The sequence below is a fragment of the Perissodus microlepis genome, chromosome 9 (genome assembly GCF_051167445.1).
Source record: "Perissodus microlepis isolate ML-2025 ecotype Zambia chromosome 9, ASM5116744v1, whole genome shotgun sequence".
Classification (NCBI taxonomy): domain Eukaryota; kingdom Metazoa; phylum Chordata; class Actinopteri; order Cichliformes; family Cichlidae; genus Perissodus; species Perissodus microlepis.
Window position 1 is genome coordinate 29,651,822 of NC_140469.1, and position 15,931 is coordinate 29,667,752.

Consider the following 15,931-nt stretch of genomic DNA (forward strand, 5'->3'; position numbering starts at 1 on the left):
TCATAAGCAATTTCCATTTCACAATCAATTCTACCCCCAGGTCAGAAATATTTATAGGAAAATTTCCCTAATATAATATTATTGATAAATACACCAATCTTGCGATTAATTTCACAAGTGCATGGAGGCAGGACCTCACAGCAGAAGCATACTCCATAATGTGTTGTACATTATTATATGTATATTATATGTAACGTGGTGTTTTCCAATTATTGTATTTACCAACATCAAGAAGTGAAAAGCAAAGAAAGACCACACAATGGTGCATGTTTAAACAAGGAAAATTTGCTGGTCGAAATTATTTATTAAACAAATAAACCACATTTTTTTAACCCCAAAAAATACACGTTCAAAGCAACACAACGGTGGCCCAATATCAGACAAAATTCCACTCTGTAGAGTGAGTGGGCAATCATAATGAAGCAGTTGGTTTTATTTTGTGGATTCAAGCTGCTCTTCATATTTTTGGCCACCAGATGTCACCAGAGAGGACTGTGTTGAAAAGCTTCGAGTAATGAACCGTTTTTCAATACAAGCTTCAGTGTTTCAGAAAGCTTCATTTGGCCATCACTAATAGTTTGTTTCGCTCCTCTGAGTTCACTACTTTACTCGCTGTGGATGAAAAATTGATATGATTATTAGTGTTAGTAGGACAGAGATTAAGATTAGAACACGGCACAAAATGAAGGAACGCTGGCAAAAGCAATGGGAGGAAGAGAGGAAAGGGTGATGGTTTTACAAAATCCAAAGGAAAGTGGGAGACATGAGAAGTACAGGAAGAAACAGGAGAGAGTAGACGGTTATATCTCGACTTAGATTCGGACACATTGGTTTTAATAGCACATTACTTTTAATAGGAAAACACTGGAGTGTGACTGCAGTATATATATATATATATATATATATATATATATATATATATATGAGTGAACTTGACTTTAAGTGACTTACAGGTTTCTTTGAAAAACAATTTCTTATATCCAGGTTCTTCCTTTGCGCTGCCATCCTCCCTCCTCCTTGCAGCGCAGGTTTGCTGCTGCTGAAACTAAACAGAGCTCCCTGAAAGGCTCAGCCAATCACATTGGCCATATTTGTCACATGACGTAGGACTCCAGTAGAGAACGTAATTTAACTCTTTCTGCTCCGCTTGCTGAATGAGACGCTGACAGATCGTTTTTTTCTTACTATCAGGTATGTTTTTCTTTACTCGAAGAGATCAAACTATTGGTGGGGACACGTCCCTTCCGTCCATGCCAAATCTACGCCCTTGGTTCTCCATCATCAAAGTAGATGGAGCTTGGAAAGAAAGCAAATGGACTTCTTTAGGTTTCATGAAGATGTTTCATCTCTCACCCCACTGTTGGCAGTCACCCATCTCCAATGCAGTTTTGAGATGGGTGACTTTAAAAGCTCAGCGCAGGCGGCAGACCAGCATGCACAAGCGCAAACAATGTGCGGTAAATGCGGGAAGCTTGCACCATCCTGTAGGCTGTACGAAAAGTCAGAGAGGGACATCATTCTTCTTCTGCTCTTCTGCGGCGGTTGCCAGCTTAAATTTTGGTGTTTTGTCACCACCTGCTTGGACGGAGTGTCTTCACAGCTCACAGAGTATTTGAGCGCTCACGGTTTATTTTTCTTCATATCTATTCAAAAAAGGCTGAAAGTGGAGTCCTGGCACTGCAGAAATCCCCCTGCACGAAAATATTAAAACACACACTACACACACTTTTAATTCTGTATTTTTAACTAGGGTTTCTCCTGCTTGTGCATCACCTTCCTCCCTCAAAATGCATCACTGCATTTAATCCTGCTTGTTCTGTCTTTAACTTTGAAACCACTTCCCTTTTATTTTCACAAGCCATATGATACATGGAAATCCAAACAGTTATCATGACTGACATGAGTTTTTAATAACTGCATATTGTATGCCAAAAATATTAAAGTAATCAGTTCATTAGTGATTCTATTATATATATACTGTAGGGTATTTACCTCATTATAAAAGCTTTGATGTTGTAATTAAAATTAAATTGAGCACTTGATAAAAACCATATTTGACATTTATAAGATACTGAGCAGCAAGTACCAGAGTCAAAACTGCATGTAAGCTAATTTCGTGTATATTTTATTATTTATAGGATCAATTTTTGTTCTCCTCATGCAGCAAAACAAACTCAAATTTTCAAACAACAAAGACATTTATAGGACATTTCACATGAGTAAACTAGAACAGAAATGGCGCAGCACCGACTCCACTGACAAGAATCAGGAGGTTCTGACAGAATTCTGCTGCTATTTATTGCACAGTTTAAGTAAAATCAGAAGACCTAATAAATAAATAAATAACAACAATTCAAAGGAAGTCTCTGCAAATGCTGGCTGCCAGCTTCAGACAGGTGTGTTTTTTCACCTCCATTATTCAATGGGAGACATGGATATTTCAAAATCTGTTAAGTTCTGACAGGCAGTTAGCAAACACATACAACTTCAGCTCATTACAAAGATAAAAGGTTCCACCTAGTGGAGAAAATACATATTGCTGTAACAATAAAGCTTTAGCACTTTTTCTAATTGTTACACTTCATATCCTTTATTACAAACAACTGTTTTTAGAATACTTACAGAATTAAGCACTGCTATATGAACATGTACATGCTGCTAAAAGGTTTTGTTAAAGCAACATTTAGACAAGCCGCAAGTTAAGTGTTCATACACAGCTAGCAAAGCTTAACTGGTTGTGCTTTTGCCAAAACCAGAGACAACAAAAATGCATGCAGTCAATTAAATGCATGAAACGAAATAAAAAGTATGTACTAGGTTAACCAACTACATCTGTTGAGGTTCTGGAATCTCAAAGGCTTTAAGCACAAATATTTAAAATTAGGTACACTAGAATAAAGATTTGAAACACCAGTTTCTAGGGTGAGAAGTTCGGCCATCCGGGAGGGGCTCAGAGTAGAGCCGCTGCTGCTCCACATCGAAAGGAGCCAGCTGAGGTGGTTAGGGCATCTGACAAGGATGCCCCCTGGGCGCCTCCTGGGTGAGGTGTTCCAGGCATGTCCCACCGGGAGGAGGCCCCGGGGCAGACCCAGGACACGCTGGAGAGATTATATCTCTCGGCTGGCCTGGGAACGCCTTGGTGTTCCCCTGGATAAGCTGGAGGAGGTGGCTGGGGAGAGGGAGGTCTGGGCCTCTTTGCTTAGGCTGCTGTCCCCGCGACCCGGCCTCGGATAAAGCGGATGAAGATGGATGGCGGGAACACCAGTTTCTTGCAGGAAAGAAAGTTTCTTGTTCTTAATTTTAAGTAATGTGTAAGTAAATTCAGAGAATGCATGAGTAACTTTAAGTATTGCATAATTTTAGGTATTTTATCGGGATGGAGACAAATTATACTCTGAGTAATTTTGATTTCTTGGTATGTAGCTTATAAATGTATAAGGTGACTATAAACATCTGATTCTGTAAAACAAAGCCTCAGATTAGCATACAGTCTACATATTCATTTCTTTGAAGCATCCAGTACAACACGGTGTAAATGCAGCTGTTATCAGGAAGTAACTAGTTTACGGGGTAAATTTCATTGTCTATACTTCTGGATCAAATCCTCAAAGCAAACATCACATCTGTAGTCTTTTTATTTACTTGATAATCCTAACAGTCCCGGTACTTTTCTGATACTTCGCTGAATACTTTAAAAGTTTACCAATACTTGCTTGCACCAGACAGCACGTCTAAGGTCATAACTGATCTGATGGACTTTCTCGCAGTAACACTAAACAGGAGATTAAAGCTGAATTCTGTGACGCCTGATCTTAAACTTTGAAAGTTTGACCCAATGGTCTGGCAGTTTTGTCACAGCAGTGTGCGCAGTATTCATGTGTTGGTGTGTTTTTAGAGCACACTGCACTCTGAATGTTTTTCCACAAAGGTCAGCACAATAATGCTTACATCTGCAGTTTGCATTATTATTATTCAGTTCATGTGCGGTTATGGTGTTAACGTCATTTTAACGAGATTAACGCTAACAGCACTATTTTTTACATGATAAAAACTACCAAAGAACTTTCCACTCTGAGCACAACTTAAAGGTTTAACTCCAGCTTTAGATAAGCTTATGCAAATTTAAGATGCTAATCTGACCAAAGGACTTGCAACATTGATGGCAGTTGAAAGGTTTCACTCCAGCGTGGATGATCTGATGTTCTCCTCACTTGGCACAGCTACATCTTTCACCACGGCTGTCTTCCTCTGCTTATCCACCACTACTATGTACATTCACAGCATAAGAGGCCATCCAGGTGGGTCTCTTTACATTGCTTTCACGTCCTTTTACGTCAACACCTTGCAGTCTAGTGGTCATAGCCAGAGTGCCAACACTTCTTATTAGCCTGCACCCACGTGCACTTCTGACCTGTAGTCAGTTGACTGAAGTAGGTGCACTGAAACAGATAGTGCTCAGAGTTGGAGCGGTACGAACAATACACCTGTCACTCCTCTGACTTGCTGCTTGACGGTGAAGGGAACACTGGTGCGGTGTCGTGTTCTGGCGCATCAGAAACTGCTTGTCAAATAGAATTTACTACAGCACAGAGTAGGAGTGTCAAAGCCAGAATGTGGTGTGAAGAAAAGGGGAGGCATAGATGCTCTGTATGTTTTGTTGTTCCCTGCATGTTTGATGAAAAAAGATGTCAAAGTACCAACTCCATCTGATGTCCCTTGATTTCCTGACTGTTTACAATCCAGTAGAGTACAGTGAGCTTAGTAGAAAAGTCTTACAGATCCATTTCTTGGATGGTATTTGTTTGGTGATGGTTAATCCTCCTGCACTCTGCTTTATAATCCAACTGCAAATCCTTAGTATAATCCCATCTTCCAGGTGTGTCTGCTCTGCACAGAGTTCGGAGGAAGGACGATTGAATCTTCTCAAAACACTGATTATTGGACTATCTCCATGGATCCCTATCACTCACCCTCCCTCTATGAGCAAGTCTGAACATGCCAGTATACGTGCTGTGAGACTTACACTTCCTTTCAGTATTCACCACATGTTGAATATTCAAAATCAATGCAGAATTAGTTCTCAGTCATACAATATATCTATTACAACTTAACCCCATTTCTTCAAGTGGCTTTTCCTTCTGCAAGCCACCAATACAAATAAGAATGTGTTCTTCAGCCTAATTAAATAATGGCTACACAGGCACGCTCACTGACTCACAAGAGGTATTTCTGCAACTTTATAACACAAGTACTACTACCACCAAATATTACTGTTTTGAAGGGAAGAGACTAAAATGTAACTGGGACATTTTGGAGCATGAAGAGCTTCTAGGAAAAATACTTGTTATATATATGCTGTATATGCAGATTCTTACATTTGAACTCTATTACTCACTGTAAGCCCAGAAACACTAACTCATCAGATCTAACTGTGATATTAGCTGACACCCTTTACAGGAGATTTCATCTGAACTCTGTGGAGCCTGATCTCAAGGCTTTTAAGTCTGTCCCTGCAACCAGAAGAGGAGATTTTCATCTCTTCGGATTCACTGTGACCAAATGATGGGAGTGATTTCAGCCCTGTATGATCATGTTGATGTTTGCACAGAGCAGATAATGAAGTGAATATTTTGGCACATTGGTCACACTTAAACTGTTTATTTACAGCGTGGGATCGTTTGTGTCTGGAGTATGAACTGAGATTCTTGAAGCTTTTGTCACACTGGTCACAGCTGTAGTTTCCTTCAGTGTGTGTACGTTCATGAAGTATACGGCTATTTGAATGAGAGAAGCTTTTGTCACAGTATGTGCACTTGTATGGTTTCTCTCCTGTGTGGACTCGTTTATGTGCTTTAAGCTGACCTGCAGTGGTGAAGGATGACCCACACTGGTCACAGACGTGCTTTTTAACCCCACTGTGAATGAGTTCATGGCGTTTTAATGCACTAGGTGTGGGAAAGCCTCTGCCACATTCTTTGCAGTAGTTCAACTTTTGTCCAGTATGTCCACGTTGATGTATTTTTAGATTCCTTTGATGATAGAAAGTTTTTCCACAAAGGTCACAGTGAAATACTTTCCCACCACCACAGTGATGACAGGGTTGAGAACTGGATCCATCTGTGTCGCTCTGCTTCTAAACAAAGACACAAAGAGAGTGTAAGTCAGTCCTTCAACATTTTTATCCTGAATGTCACTTTAAAAAAAAGAAAGAAAGAAAGAAAAGAGTCCCTACATCATTTTTATAGTTTCAATTATAACATTTAGGTTATGTTACAGATCACTACCAAAACTGGCGACTCCTCAACTTCCTGGCACTGGTACCCTCATTCACTGGCGACGCCACTGGGGTCAACAGAACGACTGAACTTTCAAGCAAATTGCCCAATCCTATACCATGATAATAACAATGTAATAATACAGTGGTACCACAACAAGTAACAGTAATTCCACAATAACATCACTCTAATACTGACACAATTCTGCAGCAATACAGCAATAAGGCCACTGTAATGAAAAGTTTAAAGTAAATCTGAGTGCAAAAGTAGATCTGACTGCTGGGTCCATCTGACAAGAAGGGCAGGAATATGGTACTGTTGGAATCCTACTACACACACAGACACATAAATTCCATCCATTGCATCCTTAAACAACAGTCTATATTACCGGCAACAAGTCAGACTCACTCCCGGTGGGTGTTGGACTCGCTGCCCTTTGTCACAAATTCTACCAGTAGTAATAGTAGACATAACGATGACCAGCACTACAAAATGCAATTTTTATTTTGATAATGTAAGCAAATTCACAACTGAAACTAAATTGGATGACTCAACCAGTGTCCCATTTAAATGCAGTAGAATTACTAACATGCAAACACAATTGAATGAGCAGAGTTGTTCCAAACAGTCAGGCTAAAATGACAAGATACAAATAAAAATACATACCTCACAGTAACTGCACTTGTAGAGTCTCTTTCTGGTGTGGATCTGTTTGTGTTCTTTCAGGGAATGTGGATATTTAAAAGCCTTCTCACACAGGTCACATTTATAGGATCTCTCTTCGGTGTGGGTAATTTTGTGGATTTGTAAGTGTGCATATGTTGTAAACCATTTGTCACACTGATCACAGCAGTACACATCCTCTCCAGTGTGAATGCATTGGTGTTTATTTCGGCGTCCAAGGTTGTTAAAGGTTTTCCCACAAAAGTCACAGCTGTACGCCTTAATTCCAGAGTGGGAAACTTGATGAGTCTGTAAGGCATCATTGCGAGTATAAGATTTACCGCACTGATCACACTTGTAAGCCTTAACTCCACTGTGGATGAGTTGGTGATTTTTTAGCCCACTCTTCTGTCTAAAAGGTTTTCCACACAAGTCACAGCTGAATGGTTTCTCTCCAGTGTGGATGAGCGTATGACTATTTAGGTTATTCTTTAGAGTAAAACACTTTCCACACAGGTTACACTTGAATGGTTTAACTCCACTGTGAATGCGTTTGTGTGTCTTTAAGGTATTCCTCAAACTAAAAGATTTTCCACACACGTCACAGCTGAACGGTTTCTCTCCAGTGTGGATCACTTGATGTCTTCTTAGGTTAGACTTTACAGTAAAATCCTTCCCACACTCGTCACAGGTGTATGTTTTCTCTCCCTTTCTTCTGTGAGGTTTGTCGGCCTCCTGAGAGCGCTGACTTCCCTGTCCATGTTGGTCCTGCAGTGACAGAGATACAAACAGATGCAGTGAGTGAAATGCAGTCATGGAACAAACCGAAACTTCAAACTCCTTCAAACTAGTTTTAAACCTGAAGGTTGAAACAAAATCAAGGCTGTCAAAAACAAGTAAGGCGAGGTTCAGTACAGATGAGAATTCAAGCAGAAATTCTGTGAACTATTTGAATATCTTTCAGAGATTGTCCTGGTCATATATCAAATCAAATCAAATCACTTTTATTGTCACATCACATGTGCAGGTACACTGGTAGAGTGAAATTCTTGTGTGCGAGCTTCACAAGCAACAGAGGTGTGCAAAGTACAATAATGTTGGGTCTGTCTAGCACAGGCCCACCACTGGAACGATACAATTTAAAAACGCAGCAAAAGCATTGAACACCAAGTAGGCAAAGTTCTTCGTGTTACTCATGCATGAGGGAGACCTGCCTGGAGCCAAGTGTCGTTCCACCCACTTGACCTCAGTCAGACTCTCAGCCAGGTTCCCCATAGCACTTTTATTGTGGTTACATGAATATGCATAGGGTCATTAACATATAACATCTTACATAGGTATACATGTGAACAAAAAATACTGTGTGTGTGTGTGTGTGTGGGGGGGGGGGGGGGGGGGGGGGGGGGTCAGAGTGTGACCCCATAAAGACTTCCCTAAACCTGCTGGTCTGGAAGTCCAGCAGTTCATCTAAACAAAAGGCACTTAGCCTAAAACAGATATAGACACGTTTATCCTACCATAAAACAATAAGAGAAGGTACAACCTCTCCCATGCTCCCAGAGTGCTCTGGAATGCACACAAAGTTTGCAGACTATTAAGGATCAAACCTCTACCAATCTACAACTAATTATAAAACTCTAAGCATATATAAGTAGATATTTCTAAGCATAAATGACAATCAACAATACAAAACCTAACAAATAACGTAAGAACAAGCAAAATATAAGAATGGCTAAATCTGAGAATTATATGAATAAATGTATGTACAATATAAGAGTGTATGCATATTACTGAATGTGTATACTAAATATGTATGTCAACGTGTGTGTATATATGTGTGTGTGTGTATACATATTTTACAAATTAAATAGAGTAAACAATAAAATATATAAAATATACAGAGGTTGGTAGTTGGATATTGTGCAAAACAAGTGGCATTTATATACAGTGTGGAGTGCATAATGTTGAAGTTCTGGTAAGTGAAGGTGAGGTGTCTAGGAAGTGTTCAGCAGTCTGATGGCCTGATGGAAAAAGCTGTCTCTCAGTCTGCTGGTTCGGGACCGGATGCTGCAGAACCTCCTTCCTGATGGAAGTAGTCTGAACAGTTTATGGCTGGGGTGACTGGAGTCCTTGATGATGCTCCCCGCTTTCCTCAGGCACCGCTTCCTGTAGATGTCCTGGGGGGAGGGAAGCTCACCTCCGATTATCCGTTCAGAGCACCGCACTACTCTCTGGAGAGCTTTGCGGTTGTAAGCAGTGCTGTTGCCATACCAGGTGGTGATGCATCCAGTGAGGATGCTCTCAATGGCACAGCGATAGAAGGTCCTGAGGATGTGGGGGCTCATGCCAAATCTTTATAGTCTCCTGAGAAAGAAGAGGCTGTTTTGTTTATGTGTACTGACCACGTAAGATCCTCAGCCAGAGGTACACCAAGGAAGCTGAAGCTGCTCACTCTCTCCACAGCAGCGCCGTTGATGGTGATGGGGGTGTGTACTTCTCTGCACCTCCGGAGGTCCACTATCAACTCCTTTGTCTTTGCGACGTTGAGGGTGAGATGGTTGTCTTGACACCAGTGGGTCAGGGCGCTGACCTCCTTCCTGTAAGCCGTCTCATCACCGTTGGTGATAATACCCACCACTGTAGTGTCGTCCGCAAACTTCACAATGATGTTGGAGTTGTTAGTGGCCGTGCAGTCGTAGGTGTAGAGTGAGTACAGGAGAGGGCTCAGTACACACCCCTGTGGAGCACCAGTGTTCAGTGTGATGGGGGATGAGGTGATGCTGCCCAGTCTGACCACTTGGCGTCTGTCAGACAGGAAGTTAAGGATCCAGCTGCAGAGGGAGCTGCTCAGTCCTAGATCCTGCAGTTTCCTGTCCAGCTTCGAGGGAACGATGGTATATCAGGATTTTGATGCATTAGATGAGCCCAGTGAAATATAGAGCATTCCCAGAGTATTTTAATTTAACAAAACACCAGCACTTGGTGTCCCTGTATCAATTTACTCATGCAGATTTGACTGCAGGTGCCATGTAACTACAGCAACAACTGTGACTGGCCTCTCTAGTACAGTTAATTCATGGTCTCAATATAAGAAATGTTAATCTCGGCATCAATAAAAGGACAAATTCGTTGAGAAAAGTACTGAAGACACGGGAATGTCCAAAGAAGACAAATATTGTTTCTCCTAAAAAAAATGGCCACAACAAACAGGATACAGGAGGGGGATAAAACACCAGGACACCCACAAATATAAATGCTGGCAACGACGGAGACTGCTTATGTAGAGCTTATAATTTAACATACGAAGATTGACCACATAAGTCTAAGTCAGCCAACACTCTGTCATGTTGGAAATAACTCTTTATTTTTCAGTATTTTCAATATTTTATAATTACAATAAATAATCATAACAAGAGAACAACATCAACTGAGTCCTTCCTGTGACTCAGAGGAAGTTCAGCTTTCATCACCATTTACTTTACTTTGTTATTGAGCTGCTGATTGTTTGTCTATACTAAAAAAAATATTTAGAGATCATCTCACTTCCAAACATCACTGATGCTCTGTTATAAATTCATTTGTTAGAAAAAAGTTTGTCTTTCAAAATATGTTAATTTATACCGAATTTAGCACAATGACTTGTTTACCATGAAGAATAGTCGAAAGGTTTTTGTTTGTTTCTGTTTGTGCATCATAGGTTTTAAATAAGCAGATAGTGACAAACATGCATGCTGCGCCCAAACTTTAAAGAGCCACTTTACATCATGTCTGCCAATAAACAACAAAGCAGTCTCTCCATGGTATTTCTCATTCAACGGACAGAGAGCACAAAGACGACTGCCATCAGCTGCAGTGAGTCTGTTGACCCACAGAAAAGTGAGATACTTTCCATGTGGAGGGGCGTTGCCTGCAGTGCCGTGCAGGGAAGGCAGACGCACCTGCACGGCATCCGTAATCACGCCCGCCGACTTAAATATTGTACTGGGTCCTGTGGTTGTGGTAATGTTGAGCTGGCAGCGGAAGAGCTGCAGCTCTGTGTGCATTGTGAACAGCAACCATGTGTGTGCTAATAAAGAATGCTGCAAAGCATGGTAATGTCACCGGGTCTGCACGGCAGACCCAGGACTGGGCCAGCAGAGGGAGGGGCCGGTGCAAATGGTGGCCGACCTGGTGTCACCAGTGTGACATCAACATGATCTCCTTTTATCTAAATTACATATGAGCAGAAATGCAGGACAAGAGAGCCATACTTAAAAAATGCTTTAAAAATTATTGTTTAATTGATTGATGTTTTTGTTCCCGTGTCTTATTAAAGTCTGATCTTTTTTCTTGTTTTAATTTCAGAGATTCTCTATGTGTGAATATACTGAGGTTGAGAAAGAATAACAACACTAAGCCTGATGTTACCTGAGACCGTAATAAAACCAACAGCAGCCGATAAAGTGCACATAGTTATATCACTGTAGCTTAGCAGTGATATTGTGCTGACCTTTTGTGTTGAACTCATTGTTTCCTCTGTAGTGGCTGACCTGAGTACAGGTGGGTGAAAATGTTCCTCTGCTGCTCCGTCAGACTCTTCTCCTCCTGCTGAACAGCTGGGACACAAAGACACATTTTTGTCAGGCAACCATTTTGATCCTTGAAAAAAAAAAAAAGAAGAACCTACGCAAATTAACATTAAGAAGATTGACTTGTTCCAGCAGCTGCAGGATGGTTTCTGCAGGCTGAAGAACAGCAGTCACTGCAGGAATAAACATCTGCACATTGATTGTCTATTAGAGGAACAAAGTGAATGCAGACACACACAGACTCTCTCCAAACCCGCAGAATAAAAGCTGTCCAGCTCTGTGTGTCCATCAAAATGTTTTTTACAAATCCTGCTGGAATCAATGTTGTTACAGCTGCAGTCAAAGCAAGATGGAAATATTTGAGAAGGAAATGTTTAATCCAATCAAACCAAAAGTCTTAACAGGTATACACAGAATAACTGCAGTTTGGTTCCCCATTATAGCTTCAGAATTGACGTTTGTGACAGCAGGTGCACAAACAAGGTGATCAATTTATCCCTACCAAGTTAAAACAAACTATTCTAAAATAATTAAAGAGTGAGGATGTCAAAGTTATTGAGAGAAAATAAATTTCTCTTCCCCTTCCTCTTTAAGTAAAAGAAGCAAACTTCAAAAGTCATATATGAGATCTGCCCAACTGATCACATAACTGAAGTGTAATCTGGATGTGAACGCCTGTGTATTTTGTGAAAACAAACCTGAAAGCCTGAATCACTCCTGGCTGCAGTCCAGTGGGATTCAGTTACCACGCTTAATAACCTCGTGAAAACCAGCCTATTATTTTATGTGTTTAGTAGCCATATACGTGTAGAAACGTGTCTGTACAGTAATACCACATAACCTGTGCTATATGTTATAATCTAAGCATCTAAGTCTTTAAAAGGAATAAAAAAAGAGACGAGAGTGTTTATGATAACACATTTCTCCTACTTGCCTCCACACAATGAGCCGTACATAACGATGTAGATGCGCAGATCTTTTTAGAGAGTCGACCTTTAAAAAGAGCTGCAGTGATCGCGGTCAGCGCTCCTTTTGTCTCCTCTGCTCCTCAGTTTGATCTCCTTCAGCGTGTAAACCATAAACGGCAGGAGACCTGCAGCAGTGAGCAGCGTCCAGCTTCCGAAGCGTGGATCGCGACACCCAGGTCACGTGACCAGGACTTAAACCTTTGGCGTAATCAAGTCAAAATGATAGAGGTATATAAATAATATATAAATATATTTGAATGGCTACTGTCACATGACAGAAAGCGAGAGACAAAGAGTGCATGGTGAGCTCGATTGACTCCCATCAGCAGAGAGAGGGAGAGAGAGCCACACACTGCGCTGTAAATTCATTCAAATCTCTCAACAAAAACGCCTCTGCTTTTAAACAACACAGGATGAAATCTTCAGCTCGGGCTCCATCCGCTCTTTTTTCTACTTTCACCTGAAAAGAAATTGCCGAATCGTTTGACACGCTAACCCGTTACTCACGCGCTGCGCAGCCGTGACGAATATTCGCTTCCGGTGTGAATATCTCATAAACAAAAGGACACACATTCACTGTGGAAAATCCACAGCAGTGTGAAGTACAGGAAGGTTTCCTCGTGTTCAGAGGCTGCTGCGCAGAGGAGGATTTAAAGATGTGCGTGAAATTGACGATCTGTCAGAATTATCTAGGCCAGCGTCTGGCTTTTATTGGCAGTGTGTAGAACAAACCTGATGACACGAACTGACAGAAAGCTAAAAGTCAACCAAACACATGCAACGCTGCAAAACCAGCTGTAAACCTGTGTGCTTATTACAGTAAACACAGCATCCTTTCTCTGTGTGTTTCGCAACATAAACTGACTTCTAAATAGATTTATTCTGAGCAACACAAACAATAAAAGATGGAATATTTTGCTGAAGCACAACGTTTACTGTCTTTAACCGTCTCAGTATTTTTCTTTCCTTGTTTTGCGGGATTTCTCCAAAACGTGTTGACCGCAGCTACTGACAGTCTGGTATAATAAGTAGTTTGTTGGGGTTGTGCAGGGCTCGTCTGCGTCACTCAGCAGCATCCATCAACATGTAATGGTAGCCGAAATGGCCAGTAGATGTCAATGTGGAGATGGGTTTCTGGTTATTTCAGATGGGTCGGATGTTGCGGTGTTTCGCGCTTTGCACATTCAGGATCTACCCAAGACTAACTGAACTGACATTAAAGTTTGCTCAGTTCTTACCCTAGAACCCATAAACCAAGGGAAGGGATGAAGCTGGAAGCAGGGAGCAGAAACCCACGTGGTTATCTGTAGACCCATCCCATTTCCGGCGTATTCCACCGGACACGAAGCCAGTAGCGCAGACGGGGGAGCACGAGAGTTGAGGGCAAGCACCAGAAAGAACTCCCTCCTATCTCCTTTACCTTAAGACAGACAGACAGACAGACAGAGCCTCGCTACATGCTTCCTACCGCGGCGGGGGATTCTCCGGCTGGCTGGAACAGCATCTAATAACCAACTCGCAAAATAAAGCAAAATAAAAACAAACCAACAAACACGAAAACACCAGACATTATGATACAGACTTATAATTTACACCGATGTTTTTTCGAAATTCTATACACGTTAAGTGAGCGTGAGAGCCCTCGGTGCGCCTGCTTGTTGCTGAAGTCAAAGTAAACTTTATTGTCATCTCCGCTACATACAGAGAAACGAGACGACGAGGCTCCAGTTACAACAATGCAAGTAAACAAACAATAAATATAAGAAGAGTAAGAAAATAAATATACACATTAGGACTAGGGGTAAAGGGATCAATAACAATTTAAAACTTATAATTTACAATTTGATGATTTAAAGTCTCACACACAACCTGTTGAAGGGGGAGGGAGACCCGCTGCTTCCAGATAGAGCACATTTCATTCATAATGTTGTAAATCTAAGTCCATTATGTATTCATGATTTGTTCCTGGGTTGTGCAAAGTCCCAGAAATAAACCTTAGACAAAGTGAATCTGTGAACTAAGGTGTAGGTCTATTAGGTTATGTTGTGGTGATCCTCGGGTTGGGGGATTTGTACTAGTGCAAAATTAAAACCAATGGAAGATGGAAAAGAAAAGTTCAAAGTTTTTGCAGAAAGCATATGAAACCAACAACTTCCCACTACGATGAATCAAGGTTTGACCACGTTGTTTCTGGAGCCAAATAAGGACCTCTTAATGATTGATAATTGAAGACCAAATAGTTTATTGATGATTTATATGATGATTATAAAATATTTGCTCTAATTTTAGCTAACAGACGTAAGATGGTTGTTGACTCGTTATTTATGAAACACAATCTGGCTTTATGCCCAAAAGACATATAACAATATCAGATTAGTTTTAGATATTCTGGATTATTCTGATAAATAGCAGTGGTTTCATATTATTTTTAGACTTCTACAAGGCCTTCGATACGGTGGAGCATGAATTTATATTTCAAGCTCTAGATAGATATGGTTTTGGTACTTACTTTCTACAGCGTTTAAAACATTATACAATAACAGTAACAGCAGTGTCAAATTAACAAACGGTACTTCACCCAGATTTAACATACAAAGAGGGAAAAGACGAGGCTGTCCCAAAACAGGTCCCTGTACCTGTTTTTGTTAATTGCCCAACTATTGTTTAAGCATATGAAGTCAAGCAATGTAAAAGGTATATCGCTAATTGGCAAAGATTTACACATAACACAGGTAGCTGACGACACTACATTATTCCTAAAAGATGAGTATCAAATTTCTATTACTATTGAAACAATCTCCACATTTTCCAAAGTTTCTGGATTGTACTTGAATATTCCTAAATGTGAACTTGTGGCGATAAAAGAATGTTTAAAAACAGCTTTGTGTAACCTTCCAATAAAACAAGAAGTTCGTTATTTAGGTATTTGAATAACCAAAAACCAGGAAAGAAGAATTGATCAAAATTTCTATCTTATTCTAGTGAAACTCAAACACAGATTTACTCAGTGGCTCTTAAGAGATTTATCATCAAAAGGCAGAGTATTAAAAACTAAAGCAGAAGGTATCTCTCATCTTACATACGCTGCATTGGCATTGCACCTTGATAATAAACTCATAAAAGAGGTTGATAAGTTACTTTTCAACTTTATTTGGAAAAATAGGACACACTACATTTAAAAAACAGTTCTTATGAGCTCCTGTGTCAATGGACGACTTAATATGTTAGATTTTAACACTCTAAATAACACATTCAAAATAAATTGGTTAAAAAATCTAATTACTAATCCTACATCCATTTAGATACTATATCATGTTTTCTAAGTTAGGTGGTGCTGATTTTTTCCTTACTTGTAATTTTAATAGTGATAAAATCCCTATAAAAATCTCTGCATTTAATTGACAAGCTTTTTTAGCATGGACTCTTATTTAGAAGCAGAACTTTAGTCCACACAGTT

At 40.3% G+C, this 15,931-nt stretch overlaps 1 protein-coding gene across 4 annotated transcripts; it reads right to left on the reverse strand.

The window, feature by feature from the left end:
• Nucleotides 1-2,104: 2,104 nt before the first annotated feature.
• On the reverse strand, nucleotides 2,105-13,146 carry LOC146380766 (uncharacterized). 4 transcript variants are annotated; one of them, XR_014801352.1, is made up of 5 exons: nucleotides 12,441-13,146; nucleotides 11,428-11,533; nucleotides 6,942-7,706; nucleotides 6,285-6,387; nucleotides 6,030-6,133 (listed from the first exon to the last, which is right to left on the reverse strand). XR_014801352.1 is itself a non-coding variant. In XM_084940092.1 (4 exons), the coding sequence occupies exons 2-4, from the start codon at nucleotides 11,443-11,445 to the stop codon at nucleotides 5,438-5,440; spliced, it is 1,476 nt and encodes a 491-aa protein (XP_084796218.1). In that variant the 5' UTR covers nucleotides 11,446-11,533; nucleotides 12,441-13,142; the 3' UTR covers nucleotides 2,105-5,437. The 4 variants fall into 4 exon arrangements, 3 of the variants coding, with proteins under 3 accessions (XP_084796218.1, XP_084796216.1, XP_084796217.1); XM_084940092.1 differs by lacking the exon at nucleotides 6,285-6,387 and having other exon boundaries at nucleotides 2,105-6,130; nucleotides 12,441-13,142; XM_084940090.1 differs by lacking the exon at nucleotides 6,285-6,387 and having other exon boundaries at nucleotides 2,105-6,133; nucleotides 12,441-13,142.
• Between the last annotated feature and the right edge of the window lie 2,785 nt (nucleotides 13,147-15,931).

Bases quoted from the DNA above. Each gene is read 5' to 3' on its own strand.
- LOC146380766 (XM_084940090.1), bottom strand. The intron at 6,134-6,941 runs GTATGTATTTTT...GTCTTTGTTTAG, and splicing joins ACAAGTGCAGTTACTGTGAG to AAGCAGAGCGACACAGATGG.